Raw genomic sequence first — 18,028 nt, 5'->3', positions numbered from 1 at the left:
AAGTTACGTTGCGCTGTCTGCTATCACGCTGCCTGTCAGTGCATTGTAATCATACCCAGACCTGAATGTGAACTGGACAGAAAAGGGATATGTATATATACACAAATTAACACGTAAATACAAGGCCACAAAGATTCTCATGTATCGCCCAGGCCCTCCTTGCTCGGCCACCGACTATAATGACACCTACCCAGTGACCAGGAACTGTGACGAGTACGACGCGGCATATGCCACCTTCGCCAGTCCTTGCCGGTCCTCATGTATCCATATCAGCCCCAAAACAACAACAGCCGCCATACAACGAACGCCGAAAAGCAGGAAAAAGTCAGACATCCAACATAACTCCGGTGACTATGCAATGCACTGATACTCATGTTTTTTTCTTGTACAGGTGTGATTGGATATCACCGTTCTCTTACACACCATCATACCCACCACCTTCGATCCAAACAATCAAACATATCAACCGGGCTAGGGTAGTATCGCAGCATCATACACATCAGCCCCCGCCTGGTCGGACCTCCAAACTGCCGTCGCGGTTATTTCGAGCTATACTCCCGTCTCGTTTGAGGTTGTACGTCCCGTTGAGCTGAGGAAAGGTCTGGTGGAACGCGTCGCCCAGGGTCCAGTTCTCCAGACGCCGCATGTGCCGCTCAAACACGGGGTTGATGAGCAGCTCGTCGCCATCGGGGCTCTGCAGCAGACAGTCCGTCTCTTCATACGGCCAATTTAGGCTCAGCGTGGTGGTGAAGGGGATGAAGAAGTTCTCGAAGAAGTAGTCCGCCGGGTTGTAGTCCTTGGCCATGCGCTCTCGCATGTGGGGGAAGGGCAGATGGTCTATCCAGGCCGGGTGGCTGATGTAGACCTGGGAGGGTTGGGGGCGCGCCCAGGACGGCAGCAGATCATAGTTTTCCTTGGACGGCGAGATCTGCCAGCGCATCACCAGGAACATGACATACAAAACTGCGACGCGCTCAGGTAATCCGCAAATTCCCGGAAAGGTGGCCAGGATGTCAGTGAATACCTTAGAGAGGGGATGAGAGTAGGCGCTGTTGGCGGGATTCAGAAGCGACGAGACAGACGGGTAGCGGGGGCCGACGATTTCGTGCGTCGAGACGCCTTCCGCAGCACGCTGTCGCCGTTCGTGGAGGAAGTCGAGAAGAAGGCTGTCGAGGGGGCACGTCGGACCACAGTTCTTTGGTCCCGACAAGGCCATCCAGGAGGGGTCCTGATCGTGTCCTACCTGTCCACCATTTTCATACGGATGATGAGTTTGGGGCTGCGGTAGGGGTTGCGCCAAAGAGCCTGACCGCGCGGTTGGGATCGGAATCCCGTTCCAGTCATGCTTCATAGGTAAGTGGCTGTAGGCAGGCGAGTCTTGCGCCCCGTTGACGCCGGTCTGCATCCGGTTCAGCTTGTGTGCAGACGACGAATCCAACAGGAAATCCAATCTTAGCTGCTCGCCGGCACCCAGCTCGAGGGCTTGCGCTCGTTGCTGACCGATCAACTTGACCTGGGCAAAGTTGGGACTAGCCTGCACCGACGATCCCGTGCTGTGGGCGCCTGAGGGCTGCCATGATTGCTCAGCCGAGGTGGGCGAAGCTGTGCTCGGCGGCGTCGAAGTGGTTGGAGCGGACAAGTGAGGCTGGTTAGCTGGAGCTACCTGCGCACCCATAAAAGGCTGCACAGGAGGCGCACTATATGCTCCTGCCCCTTCCCCTGCTGGAATCACAGTTAGCCGCCCGGCTCAGAACCTGGGTGGGCGATATACGTATATCGTGATGGTATGCTGACCTTGTGGGGTTCTCAATACCGGTTGGATCAAGGATACAATAGAGGCCATCCGATTCTTGAGATCGGCATTTTCAGCCTCGACCTCTTCTTTGGCACGTATCACAGCCTGTAGCTCCTGGTAAGGCTGCTGCGAGGTCAAGTCGCGAATCCTCTTCTCCAAGGCCTCGATCTGATTCTTGGTCCGCTCACGGATGGCTCTCTGGGCCTCTCGGTCTACGTAACGGAGGACCGGGTAGTTAGCAACATGAAGGATACGCCTTATACCAGCTTGCGTAGTCGAGTACCACAGCTGTTCCGTCGTACGATCCAACTATAGTATAGTGTGGGGGAGTATATGCCGATCCGGGCAGGTGCAACGCAGGCAAGTGGCACCATCCCCACCGGCCGCCAGGGAGAGGACAAAGACATAGTGGCCGGAAGATAGCCAAAATAGAAAATTAAATAAAATAAAAAGCAACCACGATGATGATGACATACCATTGGCGCGTTTCTTGGCCAGCTGCTCGGGCGTGAGGTTCGCTACGCCCCTGGAGCCCGGCCCAGGCTTCCGTTTCTTAGCCCTCTGGTCATCGGGCGCCGAGGTGTTGTCTCGGAGGGGATGCGGCGAGGAGGCGTTGGACTCGGCGGGCGAATGGCCGTCAAGGGATTGCGACAGGCCTCGCTTGTGGCCGGTGGTGTGGTAGGCAGCAGCCGAGGGCGAGCCGATGGAGGCGGCGGGCGTGTGGGAGTCGGCGGAAGGGGCGGCTGAAGAAGTGGCGGTGGTAGCGGCAGCGGCAGTGGGATTATGGCGATGTTGTGGTTGGCATGAAGAGGCGGTTGCAGGCGACGGCATTCTCTGGCCCTCCCAACTGGACCACGCAGGCGGCCCTGACCCCAAGCCCCCGATAAGGCGGGAAAAAAAAAGATAGACAAGGGAACCTTCCTATTGGGGCTATGGCATTTACTGAACCAAGGAGGATAACGAAATGGATTGGCTCATCAGGCCGCAATCGGAAATGCCGAAACGGAGAGTGGCAGCCGTAGCGGCATTGCTGTCGTACTGCAGTGTGAGCCCAGGTGCAGGTTGGTCAAGTAAGCAAGTGGTAAGCAGCAGCAATCGCAGTCCCGGGGAGTCGCCCGGAGAAAATTCCTGGTATCGACTGGACAGAAGACGGGCCTTTGAAAGCACTGGCGCAACTTGACGACCGGGGGGGCCACCCAGATCGATCGGCGCCTGAGTCACGCTAACTTTAAGTGGGTAGATGGCCCTGTGCCTGTGCCTGTGAGCCTGTGCTTCGTCGTCCCGACTAACCTAGCTAAGCCAGCCTAGCATGATGCGATACGATATATTCATGGGGTTTGGTCAAATCTCTGTTCGGAAATCATGCAGCTTTGCTACGGCCAAGGAATCTAATGCTTTTTTTTTGTTCTTGTCTCTCTCTCTTTTGCCTTTCTACGCCTGAATTACCTGCCCTCTCTCTCTCTCTCTCGTTATCCCTCCAGATCTTCCTGCTCCGAGTCTCCGGCTAATACCTAGTCCGCCGAGGCTCTGGCCAGTGCTTGGTGGATGTGAGGCGGGAAGCGGTACTTGAGCTGACTCGTGTACGTCGTCAAATCCATGGTCATCTGCTTGAGTCCGTTATACATCATTCGCCGCGTGCCTTCGTTGCCGCTGTACTGTCCGCTCATAAGCCGCTCCTTCTGCTTCATGCAGCATGCCAAAGTCCACATCAGCAAGTTCGGCACATTCATCGACACGCTTTGAGATAACCCAGAGAACTTGGACGCATAGTGCCGGATGATAGCCGGGTCGCCAATGGCGTCCAGAGGAAGAATCTCCAGCACTCGGATTCTCTGTAGACAAGTTAGTTAGCCAACTCTGTTCGCTTCGCAATCCAATTCAGGTTATGTCACTCACGTCTAGACTCTCTGGCCATTGGCCGCTTTCTACCATGCCCTTGATTTCGCTCATCTGCAGCAGGAGATGGCAAGCGATTCGGTTGTGTTCTTCGATCTTGGTGTAGAACATGGCATCCTTTCCGTACATGCCCATCATGGTCCTCGCGAGGTCTACTGGGTCATCGATCGAGGCCAGGCTGAGACTGCTGCCGGGCTGAACCTCGTCCTCTTTGCCACCTGCTCGAGGCTTGACTGGTTGAAGTCGCATCGGATCTTCGCCGATATCGAGCGAGATAGCCTCGCTCAGCGCCCGACTCACAATAGTCACCACACTGTCGTAGTCTTCTGCGAGATGGTACAAGAGCACCGCGTCCGTCGTTCTCCCATTGTCGTCCGCATATCTGGCAGCTTGCAGCGTAACCGCTTTGACGAAGTCGTCCTCTTCACGAAGCCCAATAAGCGGGCCGCGTTCTTCGACCAAGCCGACGATACGACGCCCATCGGGTCGAATATCGCCAATCAACTTGCTGAACTCCCGTGTCTCAAGGATAAGCTCGCGAAGGGCAAGATGGCACAGCTCGGCTTGCTGGCTTCCGGCCTCGCCATCTAGATCTGCATTAAGGCACATCAATGCTAGGTAGTCAACCGCTGACCCGACATCAGCTGCTCTGAAGTCACGCGTGTAGTAGCCCAACATCCTGCCAAAGCTGACTTGAGCTTGGTTTCGAGTGTTGAAAGTAACAAGGTCGTTAGGGTTCGCAAAAGGATCGGCAGGCCGCAGGAGACCGTAGAATTCGAGACCAATCGCAAAATGGACGGCATCAACGTAAGAGAAGGGGTACAGGTACTGGATCGCCTGCTCGAATTGGCCTGACAAGACCTGCAGGAAGAAATACATGCCAAATGTGCCGTTTGTATCGTCGGCTGGCGTCTTGGGGAAGTGCTTGGCGCCGATTTCGCGAATGGTCTGTTGCAGATCGACCAGCGTGAAGGATTCACTCTGGAGATCTCCTGTCTTGTCGGATTCTCGAGCAAGATTGAATTGCAGCCATATCCAGTCGTTAATCTCCGTGTTCAATCCTTCGAGCTGCCGGTTGTTGATCTCGCAACGGCCAATAATCTTGTAACAGGCCATGCGGAATGGGTCGATGCTGTTCTCAGGGGCGTTGCGGGCTCGTTGCGTGTATTCGTTGTTGCAACGCTCTTGTAGTTGACGTCTCAGCCGTCTGTCTTCGTTTGACGCATACTCAAGCAAGTATGACGAGAAGGTGCGGTCAATTGTGCGGAATATCGTCGAGTTCGCCTTAACATACTCGGCCGCCTCAGTGACGTGACCGGATCGGAGGAGATAGAAAATCAGGGCCCAGATATACTCGCCACCGACTTGTTGAAGCTCGGTGTTGTCTGGCACCAGATCTCTGCGCGCATGGCGCAGGCGAACGTACGCCTTGATCTTGCTTACAACATCAGGGCGGCCGCCAAGATTTGCTTCGCGAGGGTATTTTGTGATGAGCGTCTCAACTTCCGTAAAGAACTTGTTCTCCAAAAACTCATTGGCGCCCTTGAGAATCCTCTTTCGCATCTCCACAGCTGGTGGGGAGTTGCTTTGTCCTTCGAGGTATAGCTTGGCAAATTGACGTTCTTTAGGGGTGGCATTATTTGTGAACGTCTCTGCTTCTGGGTTCTCACCGACCATGGAGATTACGGCCTGGTACGCCTCCACAACCTGTTGTGCGTGTCGGTCACCAGACCTGCCCTCGACGTCGCTCAATTCGTGGAGCAGGGGGTAAGGTCTTTGCTCCAGTCGATGTCGGTTAAGCTCCCGAACTTTGTCGGCGAGCTTTCCCTGCTTCTCTCGCAAGAACCGGTCGTCCACGGAAGCAGAGCCACCCATCGATGCATTCTTTCCAGATTGGTTTTCCACATCGGTGAATTCGGGTTGGTGGGAACCAATCTTGCTAGGTGTCCCAATAACGGACTTATGTAGAACTGATCTGCCCAAAGTACTAGCTCGGTCGCCAGTTGGGGTTGAGCGTGCGGCCTTGGTTCGTCGAGAGCGGCCGAAGCCTCCTACGGACTCCCTGGGCGCGCCAGCATTGTTGTCAGGGCCGCTATCTCTCGTTTGAATTCCAAAGTGCTCGTAAATTCGCTTCCTCTGCGCATCCCATTCCATCGTGATATTATCTTCGAGGAAATTATCGAACTCCTTGGCTGACCTCTCCAGTCCCTCTGCGATCATGCTGAGTGTTGTTTTGGTCTGTAGGTTGGCAAGGTATGTGTCGACGTCTAGCTCAGAGGGGCCATTGTTGGAGACCGGTCTCTCGACGCGACCGGCTTGGATATCGAAGTAGTTCAGGTCTTTCACAGCTGCGCCTGGATCAACACCCGAGGCAGCCAACATATACTGAGCCCTGTTACTTTGGAGAGGGTCCTGCGCACGTGGGCCAAGATTCCGGAGCTTCTGGCGCAAGTCGCCCAAGCCAAGCTGGAGGCTGGGAAGGTCCTCGAGGGCTGTCTCGCCAGCGGCTTGTTTCTTGCTCTTGGCTAGCAGACTGTCGAAATAGCCAGTCGTGGGGCCCTGCGATTGCGCATTGGAAGCATCGCCACCTGACTGTTGCTGTGAAGCAGCAAACAGACCTGTGGTTCCTTGGTTGTTCGTGGAAAGCCCCAATGAGCCGAATGGCGATGGGTTGGTCGGTTGGTTCGGGGCTGTCAGGGTTGAACCGAAGACACTGCCGCCTGTTTGAGGTTGAGTTGTCATCGTGTTCGCGAAGGGGGACGATTGCTGCTGTTGGTTCGTCGTACCACTCAGAGCGCCGAAGAGACCTCCTGGCTTGGGGGTCTGGCCGATTGGGTTGGTCGCATTTTGCGTTGGCTGCGCCGGCGTGGTCGAGCCAAACAAATTGCTACCCGTGGTCGTGGGAGCAGTAGAGGCGGCGAACGGCGAGGGCTTGTTCCCGAATAAGCCCGACATTTTGTATGAGGGAGCTGTCTGGCTATCTTAGAGCAGATACACAAGCGAGCCGTCACAGCAAGGCCAAAGCGATGCTGGTGTTGTTATTGACCAGATGAAATCCTGTTAGCGAAGCTGAGAAAACATTTGGGATGGAAATCAACAAGTCGGGAACGGTCTGTAGCTTGGGTGGGTCTTTTAGTGGAGCAACGGCTCTTTCCTGCACCTTCCCCCAGGTATCAGTAGTCCGCGCCTAATTCCAGCGCGATAGGAACCTCCAACTTTACTGAATGTTGTCCTCCTGCTGCTAAGATTGAAGACAGTCCTCATCACGCATAAAGCAAAGGTCTTTTTTGTTAGTCAAGTGGTGGAATCAGTTCATTTCTTCTTCTATGAATTAGGCAGTACCTATGCTGTATTCAAGAACCATGCAGTGGCATAGCTACACAAATGTCTGATATCAGCTTTGATGTTTCCCTGGATATAGCAACCGTCGAGATCACTGGATAATAATGACCCTGTGGTCATATTGATTGTCATGGCCAGGTGAAAAATTAGAACATGTAAATACTTCCTTTGGCAGCTAACGAACCAGCGGGTACCACACGAGTTGCCTTATGCTATACACCCAAAAGCCAACTGGAACAAGACGAAGCAGGATCTTAAGCAACAACTATAAGCAAAACTGCACACATTCCAGGTGACCAAGCACAGTGGTGATTAGGTCGGGTATAATTCATTGAATCGCGTCAGCGAGTTACAAGGCCACCTGCTAGCGACCTGCTCTTTGGGTATATCATCGTCAAGTCTCGCATCATTCATGAGCATCATAGGCGTCTTCTACGAGAATCACCACTGTCAAGGTTGCCGCATATGCCTCTCGTATTGCACAAGCCATGCTTCCACCCAACGTTAGCTTCTATTGCTGTTGTTGCTGCTTCTGCTTCTGCTTCTGCAGAGCATACCCTCTCGGGGTAAAAAAGGGTTAAGGATTGAAGACTTACCATGTCTTGCTGATATCAGCCACCACAGCGCTGTGTCCCCAATGCGAACACCATGCTCTTGCCAAGACCTCGTTGTCTTTGGCCCCAAATGCTTCTACGACCAGGACCCTCTCTTCGTCGTCGTCCGGAATCGTGGGCCGGAACGGTTTGCTGCCTCCGACCGGCGTCGAGTTCGCGCTCCGCTCGTTGAGCCCGGCCAGCTTTCCCCAGTCCTGAAGTTGAATAATCTCATCCACCTTCATGGGCGTATAAACGTAATCAAAAAATAGAGGATGTGGTCCCTCCGAACAGGGCCAAGCATTGATAAACGACACGTCGTAGTTAAGATTCAACGGCCAGGGAGTTCCATCAATCGTAAACTGGATGGAGGCATCAAACCACCTCGGGCCCCTATCTTGGTGATGCTCCGGAAGTCTGTGGAGACTCAACAGCTTGACTCGGACCGCATCCACATCATCACCAATATCTGGGGTCAGAAGTTCGTATTCCTTCACCGGAAACACCTCTGCTGGTGGGCCTAGAGGGTCGGATCGTTCGCTCATAGAAGTTACATCCTCCGCAGTAATACGGTGTCGTGGCCGCCTTGAGCGGATCCGAGCAATCTGCGACGAGCTTAGATCGTCACAAGGTTGGGCTGGACCAATCCAGCCTGCTACCTCGAGACAAGTGGGTGCGATGACCTTCCCTACAATCGAGGAGGAGGACCAATATGTATAGCTGTTGCGGTACTGGAAGCCACAATGCGGGTGGAGATGGGTCAGAAGCGCTAACGAGTCCGTATCTTCGTCGGGGTCGATATCAACCAATGAGTTCATTATCAGAAATGGAAATGTCGGCTAAAACAAGTTTGGTCAGCATTTGCTTGCGAATGTTGCTTGGTATCTTGACAAGATGGGTGATGAGCGATCAACTTACGCCAGGCAAAACTAGACCGCTAAAGAAGGCCATTGTGTCTGTATCGGGTCAGGTTAGCAAACATGATACGAGTACAAGTTGAGAACTGTGCCACTATATTGCTGTACTAGCAAGCCCGCTTCCCACGACCGGGACTTGGGAGGGGCGGGAGCTTCGAAGCAGTAGATGGCAGTTGATAAATGGGGATTTAGTGAAAGGGGATGCTACTCACGGGAACTGATATCCAGCGCACTTCCATCGACGGCCCTGGTCTTCAAAGCGTCCAGAGTGTCGCCAAGATTCGGCCACTTCATCATCTGCGCAAACCGCTTCAGCATCCGCCCCTGACGCTTTCTGAGCTTGAAACGAAGTCGCACTTCCTCGGCCATGTTGCCGTACTCCTCGATGCGGACGTTATCTTTCCATCTGCGGGAAAGGGCAAGGTTCCACTGTATTTTAGGAGGGATCTGCTCCATCAGCTTCGACTTGGCCCAGTCGTCGTGTAAGCTCGAATTTATCCGGAGATTTAACTCGAGGCTCAACAGCAACTGGTGGAAGAACTTGAGGTATTGTGGGTGGTTCGCGGGGCTATTGTCGAAAATGAACTTGGTGACGACTTGGTTCTTGGGAAGGGTGAAGTCTAGCCAGTCGGGACGAGATAGGACCATGATGAGGTCCATGATTTGGCGGTCCATCGATCTGTGAGGGCTTACGACCTTGTCCGGGTCCTTTAGAAACCGCTTGTACAGATTCCTGTACATCAGTTGGTCGTTGTCATCTTCAAGTCCCACTTCGAGCTCTTTCAGGCGCTCAAATATCTGGGCCAAGGTGACTTCTCGAGGGCTTATCCCCGGGTCCCGTAATTCCATAATGGGCGGTATCATGCTGGACAGGAATGCCCATTGGTTTAGGGTAATGGTTCCTGGCCGGCTGCCAATGCCGAACGCATAGCTGGGCTGCTCCAGAGTGTCCCAAGGGTAAGTCGGCGCACTGGAGCCTTGAATGCGAACCGTCATCAGCTGCGTCATCGAATCATGCGCATTCGCCGCATCGGTGCCGTCGCCCTTGTTCCCGGCGGTCGTCGCGTAAAGGGCGTAGTATTGCTCCGGCCGGTGGGGGATTTGCCTCTTATGTCCCTTGTGGGCTGGGACGCCTCTGGAGATCAACTCCATGGCATGGCCAAGAGATAGCTCTTCTTGGCTGGAAACTCCTGGCGGCGGCCATTCGGAGAGGGGAGACGACTCGTAGCTGTGGCCGTTGGCATCTTCACGGCCTTTCCCCTTGGTGTCCCTTGGGTTCGCACGGCGCGGCCTGCGACGAGCGCTGGGCACGTCCGGATCTTTGGACAGCCGTCGGCGTATCACTGCATCTCCCTCACTCACCCGCCTTGGTGGCTCCTTTGCCTGCAAATGCACGTCAGTGGCAGATACAAAATGGCATGATGAGAATTGTATGCGAACCAATCTCCCACTAGGCGCCCGAGCCTTACTCATCGATCGGCGAAGGCTCGCCCAGAGGCCTTTCTTCTCGTCATTCATCTTCTATCGAAGCTCTTGATGTCGCTTTGGGAACGGTGGGTGGAGGTGCACGATTTGCGCATAGAGCGTTAAATCTACCGAGGTTCTTCAATACATTGAATCAGATGAGGCTGAGTCAAAAATACGCGTTCAGTGCTGTGGCGATAATGGGCTTTGGGTGAAGGTCAATCAATCAGCAAATCAGAATCGCCCACGAGTGTGTCTGGCGCAGATGCCTTCATGTCACTGTGAAACGTCGCAAAGCATCAAGATGGGTGAGGACGGCGTTAATGTTTGGTTGTTGAAGCGGCCAAGCCTAGTGACGATCTAATCAAAACAAACCGGCTGATTGAGTTGCTGGCCTATCTCGTGGGCTTGGGTTTGTCCGTGCAGAAGGTTGTCAAGATCGAACCGAAATAGAGATTATGCATGAAATGAAGGCTATGATAATCCACCACTAAGTCGTCGACACCAGTGACTACTTGCCTGATGCATGATGCTGAAACCAGTGCCGCCATCTGCCGCAACTTTTGGAGAGGTCCAGGAGGCTCTTTCGGAAATAAGACACAGTGCTTGCTCTCTTTGGCGCAAAGGGCTTCCAGAAAGTGAGCCCAACGACCTTTCCACGGCAACCAAGGGCAAAATGGTCCCTTCTCGGCTGCCAAGCAGGGATGCTACTTACAATCGGCAGTGGCAGCAGGCAGCTCCTGTAACTCCGAATTGAAGGGGGGCACTTTCGCGTGGATACTGGCTACCGTTTCTAGCTTGCTTCTCCCACTTGAAAAGGCAAGCAAGTCTTCGATGTTGTAGAAACTGTATCAATAGTAGCGAAAACGTAGCAAGAGCTATATATCATCGCGCGAATTTTCTTCGAATATTCGTAGCAAACAGAATAAAGGCAAAGACGACCACTCAGGACGCAGCTCAACGTCAGGTGCTTTCATTGATATCTGCTGCAGCTTTAGCTCTATATGCCTAGTTCCAAAATTGCACATGGGGCTCCATACTACTACATGTGCTTGCAATTTGTGTCTTCAGCTATGCCCAAGCAGAATCGCTGATTGGATCAAGCATGTTGGCTATGGTGGTGTCGTCTTTCCCGCTCTCGGTTCGGGGCAGGAAGTGTGAAGTATTTTCATGACCACATGGCTTACCAGACGAGGGAGGGGGCGAGGGATGCTTAAGCGACAATGCATCGGACATCCATACATGCAATCACCCTCAAGAGTCTCGACCTCTTTCAACAGCGCAGGTGTGGAATCCGTCGTATCCGCATAGAAGAGTCTAGCCACCAAATCCTAGCCCGGATGACCCACCACGATCAACCATATCCTTACTATACCTGACTGACTATCAAACTTGGCAGCATAGGAAGGGCTGGACTATACGGTCATCTACATATATATACAAGTAGGGGTGTCTGATGATGACGATATTTCCGTGTCAACTTCACGATGATCACTTGGCTGTTTGGGTGAAAAGAGGTGGACACTCTTAATAGAATCGTTGAACGAAGAGCCATAGCCCATGGGCCATGGTAATCGAGACATGAGCTCTGGCTCTACCTCTGGCCTGCCCACCTTGCCTCACTTTGCAGTAGCCCCCGGGATGTAGGTGAGAGACGGCAACAAGTCGTTCAGATGTACAGGGTAATGCGGCACCCAATGCGGTCAGGCAGCTCTTGCTCCCCTGCAGACAACAAGACAACACGAGAAGTCACGATAGTCGGTCAAGCCGGACTACGGTCTTTGCACGAGGGAAACCCCCAACCGTTCCACAACGGAGAGTTCGAGGTAGCCCTATCGGAAGACTCGATTGGAAGCTACCCCACCCCCCATATGGTGAGATGGGGAGGTAATCACTACCGGTTAGAATCCTGGGGTCCCCCGGGGTTTGCCCCTCAGGCTTTAGACATGCCCCGCCGCCCCCCACTCCCAGCTACCTACATCGACATGTAGCCCAGCTTCTAGCCAGCCGCTTCTGTCCAGTTGTTGCTCTTGCTTGGCTGGATGAGTGATCATCGCCAGAGACCAGACTGTCCGTCTTGGGCGTAATCCAATGGAGATCCCGGCTGGAAGCACCGGTGAGATCATCCGACATGAGGCCATATGCCTGCTTGCCCTGTCTGCCAACGTATGGTCCAAAAGGTAGCCATGTAAGTGACCTAGAAAGCAAAATAGAGAGCAACCCCTCGTGCAACCAGACTTCCTTTTCTTGCTCCAGAGGTGCATACTTGTCTTACATTATTGAGTGATCGGATCTGATCGGATTGGCCTGCCCCTGCCCACCCTGCTGTACTGTACCTACCTTGCGCCAGAGAGAGAAAGAGAGAAAAAGCAGACACACTCGGCCGTCATCAAGACAAGCCACCCACGCTTGACCCGTGCAACACCCTCAAGTCAGCTTCCGCCACGCCGCTATTCGTTCGCTTGCTCGCACCTGTCGGGCTCTCTCAACCGTTGAGCTGAAAAGCTGGTGTTGTATTCGCGTACTGCACTACCGGCATCGGATCACACGATGGAGTACGTAGCCCTGTGCTGGATGGATCAGCGTTTTGTGTCTCGAAGCTAGTTTTGTATTCACCGTGGGATGATGGCACTTGCTGACAGAAGCCAATGCCTCGTGCAGTCTGCGCAATGTTATTCACATTGAAAACAATGTACGTTTGCTTGACCACTCACTCTTGACCGTAACCATCAAACAAAAGCTTGGGCTGCCCGCCCTCGTTTCTAACCCACATCCTTCCCCCCAAACCTTTTACCACCATACCCTCGCACAAATCAGACAGAATGGAACCTGAAATGATTCACCTTGTCCAGGATTACTTCATCGGTATCGATGTAGGTACTGGCTCGGCCCGGGCCTGCCTCATCGATAGTACCGGAGACATCAAGGCTCTAGCCTCGGAGTCCATCAAGCTCTGGCAGCCCCAGGGTGGCTATTATGTAAGACGACAGGAGCCCTCGACTTTCCAGAGAAAAGGTACCCATGGCTACTGACACTTGTATCCCACCAGGAACAATCCACAACCGACATCTGGGCCTGCATCTGCTCATGCGTGCACAAAGTCGTCAACCAATCCAATGTTGATCCCGCCACGATCAAGGGCATCGGCTTTGACGCCACTTGCTCACTGGCGGTCTTCTCTCATGATACGGATGAGCCCGTCACGGTTACTGGACCAACCTTTGCAGACGATGGTAATGCCAGAAACGTCATTCTCTGGCTGGACCACCGACCTGTGGATGAGACGGAGAAGATCAACGCAACCGGCCACAACCTGTTGCGCTATGTTGGTGGTAAGATGAGCATCGAGATGGAGATCCCCAAGGTTCTGTGGCTCAAGAACAACATGCCACCCGAGCTCTTCGACCGGTGCAAGTTCTACGACTTGGCAGATGCCCTGACCCATTTGGCAACCGGCAGCGAGACACGGAGCTTCTGCAGCACCGTCTGCAAGCAGGGCTTTGTTCCCGTTGGCGTCGACGGCAGTGTCAAGGGCTGGCAGGAAGATTTCTACCACACCATTGGCTTGGGCGATTTGGTGAAGGAGGACTTCAAGCGCATGGGAGGAGTCAACGGGGTGGTGAGCCTATTTCCTTACAAGTCAAGATTTCCCCCTTACGAACAAAACGCTGACACTTTTGGCTCATACAGAATGGGAAGTACCTGAGCGCTGGTGAACTGGTCGGGACGCTGTCTGAGAAGGCAAGCCGAGAGCTTGGACTTCCTGTCGGTATTGCCGTGGGAAGTGGTGTGATCGACGCTTACGCCGGTTGGATTGGTACTGTTGGTGCCAAAGTCGATACTGAATATGGTCAGTCCGACGAGTCCTTACCCGCGAACGACCTTCCCCAGGCCTTCACCAGACTTGCTGCCGTCGCTGGCACATCGACCTGCCATTTGGCCATGTCGGAGAAGCCAGTGTTCGTCAATGGCGTCTGGGGCCCGTACCGAGACGTACTGCTTCCGGACTACTGGATGGCTGAAGGCGGACAGTCGGCTACAGGCGAGCTTCTGAGACATGTCATCGAGACCCATCCCGCACACACCCAGGTCCAGCCCCTCGCAGAAGCAATGCAGCTCAATATCTACGACTATCTGAACCTGCATCTCCGAGAACTTGCGGAGAAGGCGAACGCGCCCTCCGTGTCCTACCTCGGACGGCATTTCTTCTTCTACGGAGACCTCTGGGGCAACCGCTCGCCCGTTGCGGATCCCAACATGAAGGGTGCTGTGATCGGTTTGAGTCCCGACTCGAGTGTGGATGGTCTCGCGCTCTACTACTACGCCACCATGGAATTCATTGCCCTCCAGACGCGCCAGATCATCGAGTCGATGAACAAGTCGGGACACTCCATTGCCTCCATCTTCATGTCCGGCTCGCAATGCCAGAACGACATGCTCATGGACCTGATTGCCACGGTGTGCGACATGCCGGTCCTCATCCCGCGATACGTGCACGCGGCGGTGGTCCACGGCGCCGCCATGCTGGGGGCCAAGGCGGCGAGCGCCGACGCCGACGGCACCACCGAGAACCTCTGGACCATCATGGACCGCATGAGCAAGCCCGGACGTCTCGTTAAGCCCGGCACGTCCAAGGGCGAGAAGACTCTGCTGGACGCCAAGTACGAGGTCTTCTTGGAGCAATGCCACACGCAGCAGGACTACCGCCGCAAGGTCGACAAGGCCACAGCTGCTTGGATTGACGAGTTTGGAGGTGACAGATAGAAGGGTGTTTGGTATGCGATACGACATCCTCCGCAATATGGATAATGCCAACCGCTTGTCAGTTGGAGCAGAAAACCAACTGCGCCACAAGATCATCTACCAGGCAACCGTGTGGTGGGAGATATGGTCTTCAGCAGCTATATTGCATGTTTGTAGTTTATAGGATCCGGAGTGATCATCACTCCGTCTCATAGTAGTCATCATAGCCCGCGTGCATACCAGAGTCTTTGCGCGCCGAATCTATACGTTTCGTTTGAGAATTGCTATCACGGCCTCACACAATACGCGCAGTCGCTGGTTTCATACGATCAAAAATAATGTATCCGGCGGGTGATTTTTCATATAACAATCTAGCCTATCCAATTTTTCAACGGACCCAATTCGTTGATGGTCTCTGGCCCTTACACCAATTTATATGAAGGCATTCAATGCACTCGGTATGGTACAAGCTAATTACCCCTATTCACCCCTCCGGGGATGTCAATTAGGATGTCCTGTTTTCTCCATGAGGCAACTCGACCCGTACGTCATCTCACCTCGCGCGAAGTAGTCAAACAAATAAGTACAGATATGGCACTCTCGTTACAACTCACCCATGGCATACTGAGGAATAGTCGCATTACCGCCAACAGCGACGCCGTCATCCTCGCCGCGGGCCTTGGCAAAGGCGGCGCGGTATGCGAAGACAAAGTTGAGAACCAGGGCAATCATGAGCGCCACACTGACGCACAGGGGGCCGATCAAGTTATCAAAGTCCTTGCCTGAACGCTCGACAATCATGTTGCGACGGCGGTGGAGCATGAAGTAGCCCCAGAGGCCAGCCATGACGGCGATGGCGATGTAGGCAATGCCCATGCACTCGGCCAGGAAATTCTCGCCGGCCGCCGTGTAAAGGCCGACCGCGAGACTTCCAAGCAGAATACAGATGTGCTGCCACTTGAGGAATGTACGCTCATTGGCCAGCCAGACCTTGGGCTCGATCTGCAAGGGGCCTGCGTTCTTGAGCCAGGTCTTGGGCTCGACAACACCCTCGGGCAGCTTGGCACGGTCACGGTCCCGCTTGAAACGGGCGTAGCTGGCTATGGAAAAGCTGGGGAATACAGAACTCGAGGTCCCGCCGTAGTTGCGGTCTCCCTCCGTGGCAGTATCCTCTTCCTGGCTTTCGTCACGGGCTCCGTTTGCAGGACGTGCTGCAGCAACTTCGGCCGCAACACGTTCCGACATGTATGACTTTCCAATGGGCGAGCTGGCAGCGGGCTTGTACGAGCTTGACCCGGCCTGTTTCCCAAGAAAGCTGCCAACCACCTGCTCATTCTCAGCCCGGCGGGCCTTTCTCTGCTCCTCTTCCTCGAAGGCCTTGTGGGGGTCCTTGCGGATATCTGTCTCCAGATCGCTAAGCCAGAATGGCAGATTGTTCACATAATCTTCGAACAAGGACGCCACGCCATGAGCAAACTTGGAAAACCTAGGGGCGGAATGGACCAGATGCGAAGCCATCAGATCCTCTACCCATGCCGGCCTCTTGCGGTTGGCATCCTCCCTGATCTTGATTTCCAGGACGGAATAGGGAAACTTGGAGACCTCGCTCTGGTTGATATTTGCAAAAGGATAGGTCATATTGCTGTTGTCGATGTCCGTCCTGTGCCATTGTTGGGGATCGCGACAAGGCCGATCCTTATCCAGAGTATCTTCGCGAATAAAGGCGATATTGGAGTCAATGGAGACCCTCACGCGGTCGTCGGAAGGCTTCTGGAAAGCAGCGCGAGTGTAGTTTGCCCGAACGGCCGGCTCAAGCTTGTTCTTGACGACGAAGTCTTGAAGGTCTCCGGCAACCTGACGGAAGGCTTCCACTTGCGCGGCCTCCTGGCCTTGACGCTCCATCTTCTCAACTGTTTTCTCCATTTTATACTGGCCATCAATGAAGGATTTGATGTACTTGTCCTTGATGCTGAATTTCTTCTCCTCGCTGCTCCCGTTTTCGTGGATGATCTTCTGCTCTATAAGGATGTCGGGCTTTGTGCTTAATTGGCCATACCAGCGGAGTCGCAAAGACGAAGTATCGGTCTGGCGCTCTACCTTGCGAGTGTAGAGGTCGAACTTGGAGTTATCGAAGTAAAGTGAAGTGATACTTGGGTCATCGCTGCCGTCAACTTCCTTCGAGGACGAGTCGCTGTAAACGAGGGCAGGAAGGCGGCGCCCAATGAGGGCCTTTACTTCGAGCAGGTTGTCGGGGTGAATCCAAACTATAGATGCAGAGGTCAGTCGTCAGGTACTCCAGATGAGTTCTTGAAAGTGCAATCCTACACTTCTGGGCGGTGTATTTCTCGCCGTTATGGACGACCTCCTGTTGCTCGAAGTCGGGAATCTGGAGCTGCTCTCCCTCTTCGAGATGGGAGTCGATAATATAGTACATGGTGGACAGCTTCTTGAGGAGCGGGGTGTAGGCCGACTCGGAGTTGAGACCACGGTTGGACAGAGTCAGCCTCATCAGAGGCCGCACCTTGTAGCGATCACCGCGCTTGCGGTCATGCTTCTTAACAATCTTGAGGAAGCCGGTGTAGTTGGTGCTGCTGTATTTCTTGAGCTCCTTGACTTCGTTGGTAATGGAATCGAGCTCGGCCTTGAGCTCCTTAAGTCTCGAGTTGGTGATGTCGCTCTTGGGCTTGTCGTCGGTCGGGGCCATTTCCTTGAGCTTGTCGAAGGCGACCTCGATGCGGTCCTTAAGGGCGCCCAGCTCCTTCTCCTGGAACTTGGCGACCTTGTCGAGCTGGACGTTGAAGATCTCATCGCAGAATTGGTTCTCGTCCTCCTCGGTCCAGGCCTGGTCGTCATCCTTGCGGTCTTCTCGAAGCAGGTTCTTGAGCTTCGCGTAGTCCATATACTGGGCCTTCCATGGCGAGTATACGGACTGCTGCAGCGTCTTTCCGAAACGCATGGTGCCGTCGGGGGTTCGGGTCTCAGTATATCATGTACAGGTAAGACAGACAGTCGGCAGAAATGAAGGCTATTGAAGCTAGCCGACCCTGCACTGCACCGTCCGGGGATCTGCGGTGGGCAAAGTATCGGATCGAACGGTTCGGGAATGAATAAATGGTTTTGTTGCCTAGTGAATAAATATTATTATGTTTTGAGGTATGATGTTGCTGTTGAAGAAGAGAAAGAAAAAAAGACGAGGTGTTAGGCTTTCTGCAAGCCCCAAGTAACATCCCATGTAAACATTGACCACAGCTTGGTAGGCCCTGGTAAGCGGGAAAAAG

The 18,028-nt window shown here is 53.9% G+C and overlaps 5 protein-coding genes across 5 annotated transcripts; 1 reads left to right on the top strand and 4 right to left on the bottom strand.

Annotated features, from left to right (window-relative positions):
- Nucleotides 1-499: 499 nt before the first annotated feature.
- PG985_009102 (uncharacterized protein) lies at nucleotides 500-2,659 on the bottom strand (the record flags this gene model as incomplete). Its single annotated transcript, XM_066828870.1, has 3 exons — nucleotides 500-1,719; nucleotides 1,795-2,061; nucleotides 2,272-2,659. Coding segments are annotated over 3 exons (1,875 nt in total), but the record flags the coding sequence as incomplete, so codon positions are not given.
- Nucleotides 2,660-3,306: 647 nt separating this feature from the next.
- On the bottom strand, nucleotides 3,307-6,646 carry PG985_009101 (Nup93/Nic96-domain-containing protein; the record flags this gene model as incomplete). The annotated part of the gene is made up of 2 exons (XM_066828869.1): nucleotides 3,307-3,627; nucleotides 3,692-6,646. The coding sequence occupies 2 exons, from the start codon at nucleotides 6,644-6,646 to the stop codon at nucleotides 3,307-3,309; spliced, it is 3,276 nt and encodes a 1,091-aa protein (XP_066683781.1).
- Nucleotides 6,647-7,625: 979 nt separating this feature from the next.
- On the bottom strand, nucleotides 7,626-10,061 carry PG985_009100 (uncharacterized protein; the record flags this gene model as incomplete). The annotated part of the gene is made up of 3 exons (XM_066828868.1): nucleotides 7,626-8,465; nucleotides 8,545-8,582; nucleotides 8,756-10,061. 3 exons carry the CDS (start codon nucleotides 10,059-10,061, stop codon nucleotides 7,626-7,628), a joined length of 2,184 nt encoding a protein of 727 aa, XP_066683780.1.
- A 2,780-nt stretch (nucleotides 10,062-12,841) lies between these two features.
- On the top strand, nucleotides 12,842-14,771 carry PG985_009099 (uncharacterized protein; the record flags this gene model as incomplete). The annotated part of the gene is made up of 3 exons (XM_066828867.1): nucleotides 12,842-12,985; nucleotides 13,057-13,626; nucleotides 13,698-14,771. The coding sequence occupies 3 exons, from the start codon at nucleotides 12,842-12,844 to the stop codon at nucleotides 14,769-14,771; spliced, it is 1,788 nt and encodes a 595-aa protein (XP_066683779.1).
- A 582-nt stretch (nucleotides 14,772-15,353) lies between these two features.
- PG985_009098 (VTC domain-containing protein) lies at nucleotides 15,354-17,706 on the bottom strand (the record flags this gene model as incomplete). Its single annotated transcript, XM_066828866.1, has 2 exons — nucleotides 15,354-17,014; nucleotides 17,076-17,706. 2 exons carry the CDS (start codon nucleotides 17,704-17,706, stop codon nucleotides 15,354-15,356), a joined length of 2,292 nt encoding a protein of 763 aa, XP_066683778.1.
- Nucleotides 17,707-18,028: the final 322 nt, after the last annotated feature.

The sequence above is a fragment of the Apiospora marii genome (genome assembly GCF_038362585.1).
Source record: "Apiospora marii strain CBS 49790 chromosome Unknown utg000005l_segment0_segment0, whole genome shotgun sequence".
NCBI classification, from domain to species: Eukaryota; Fungi; Ascomycota; class Sordariomycetes; order Amphisphaeriales; family Apiosporaceae; genus Apiospora; species Apiospora marii.
This window is presented reverse-complemented; position numbering and strand designations above follow the sequence as displayed.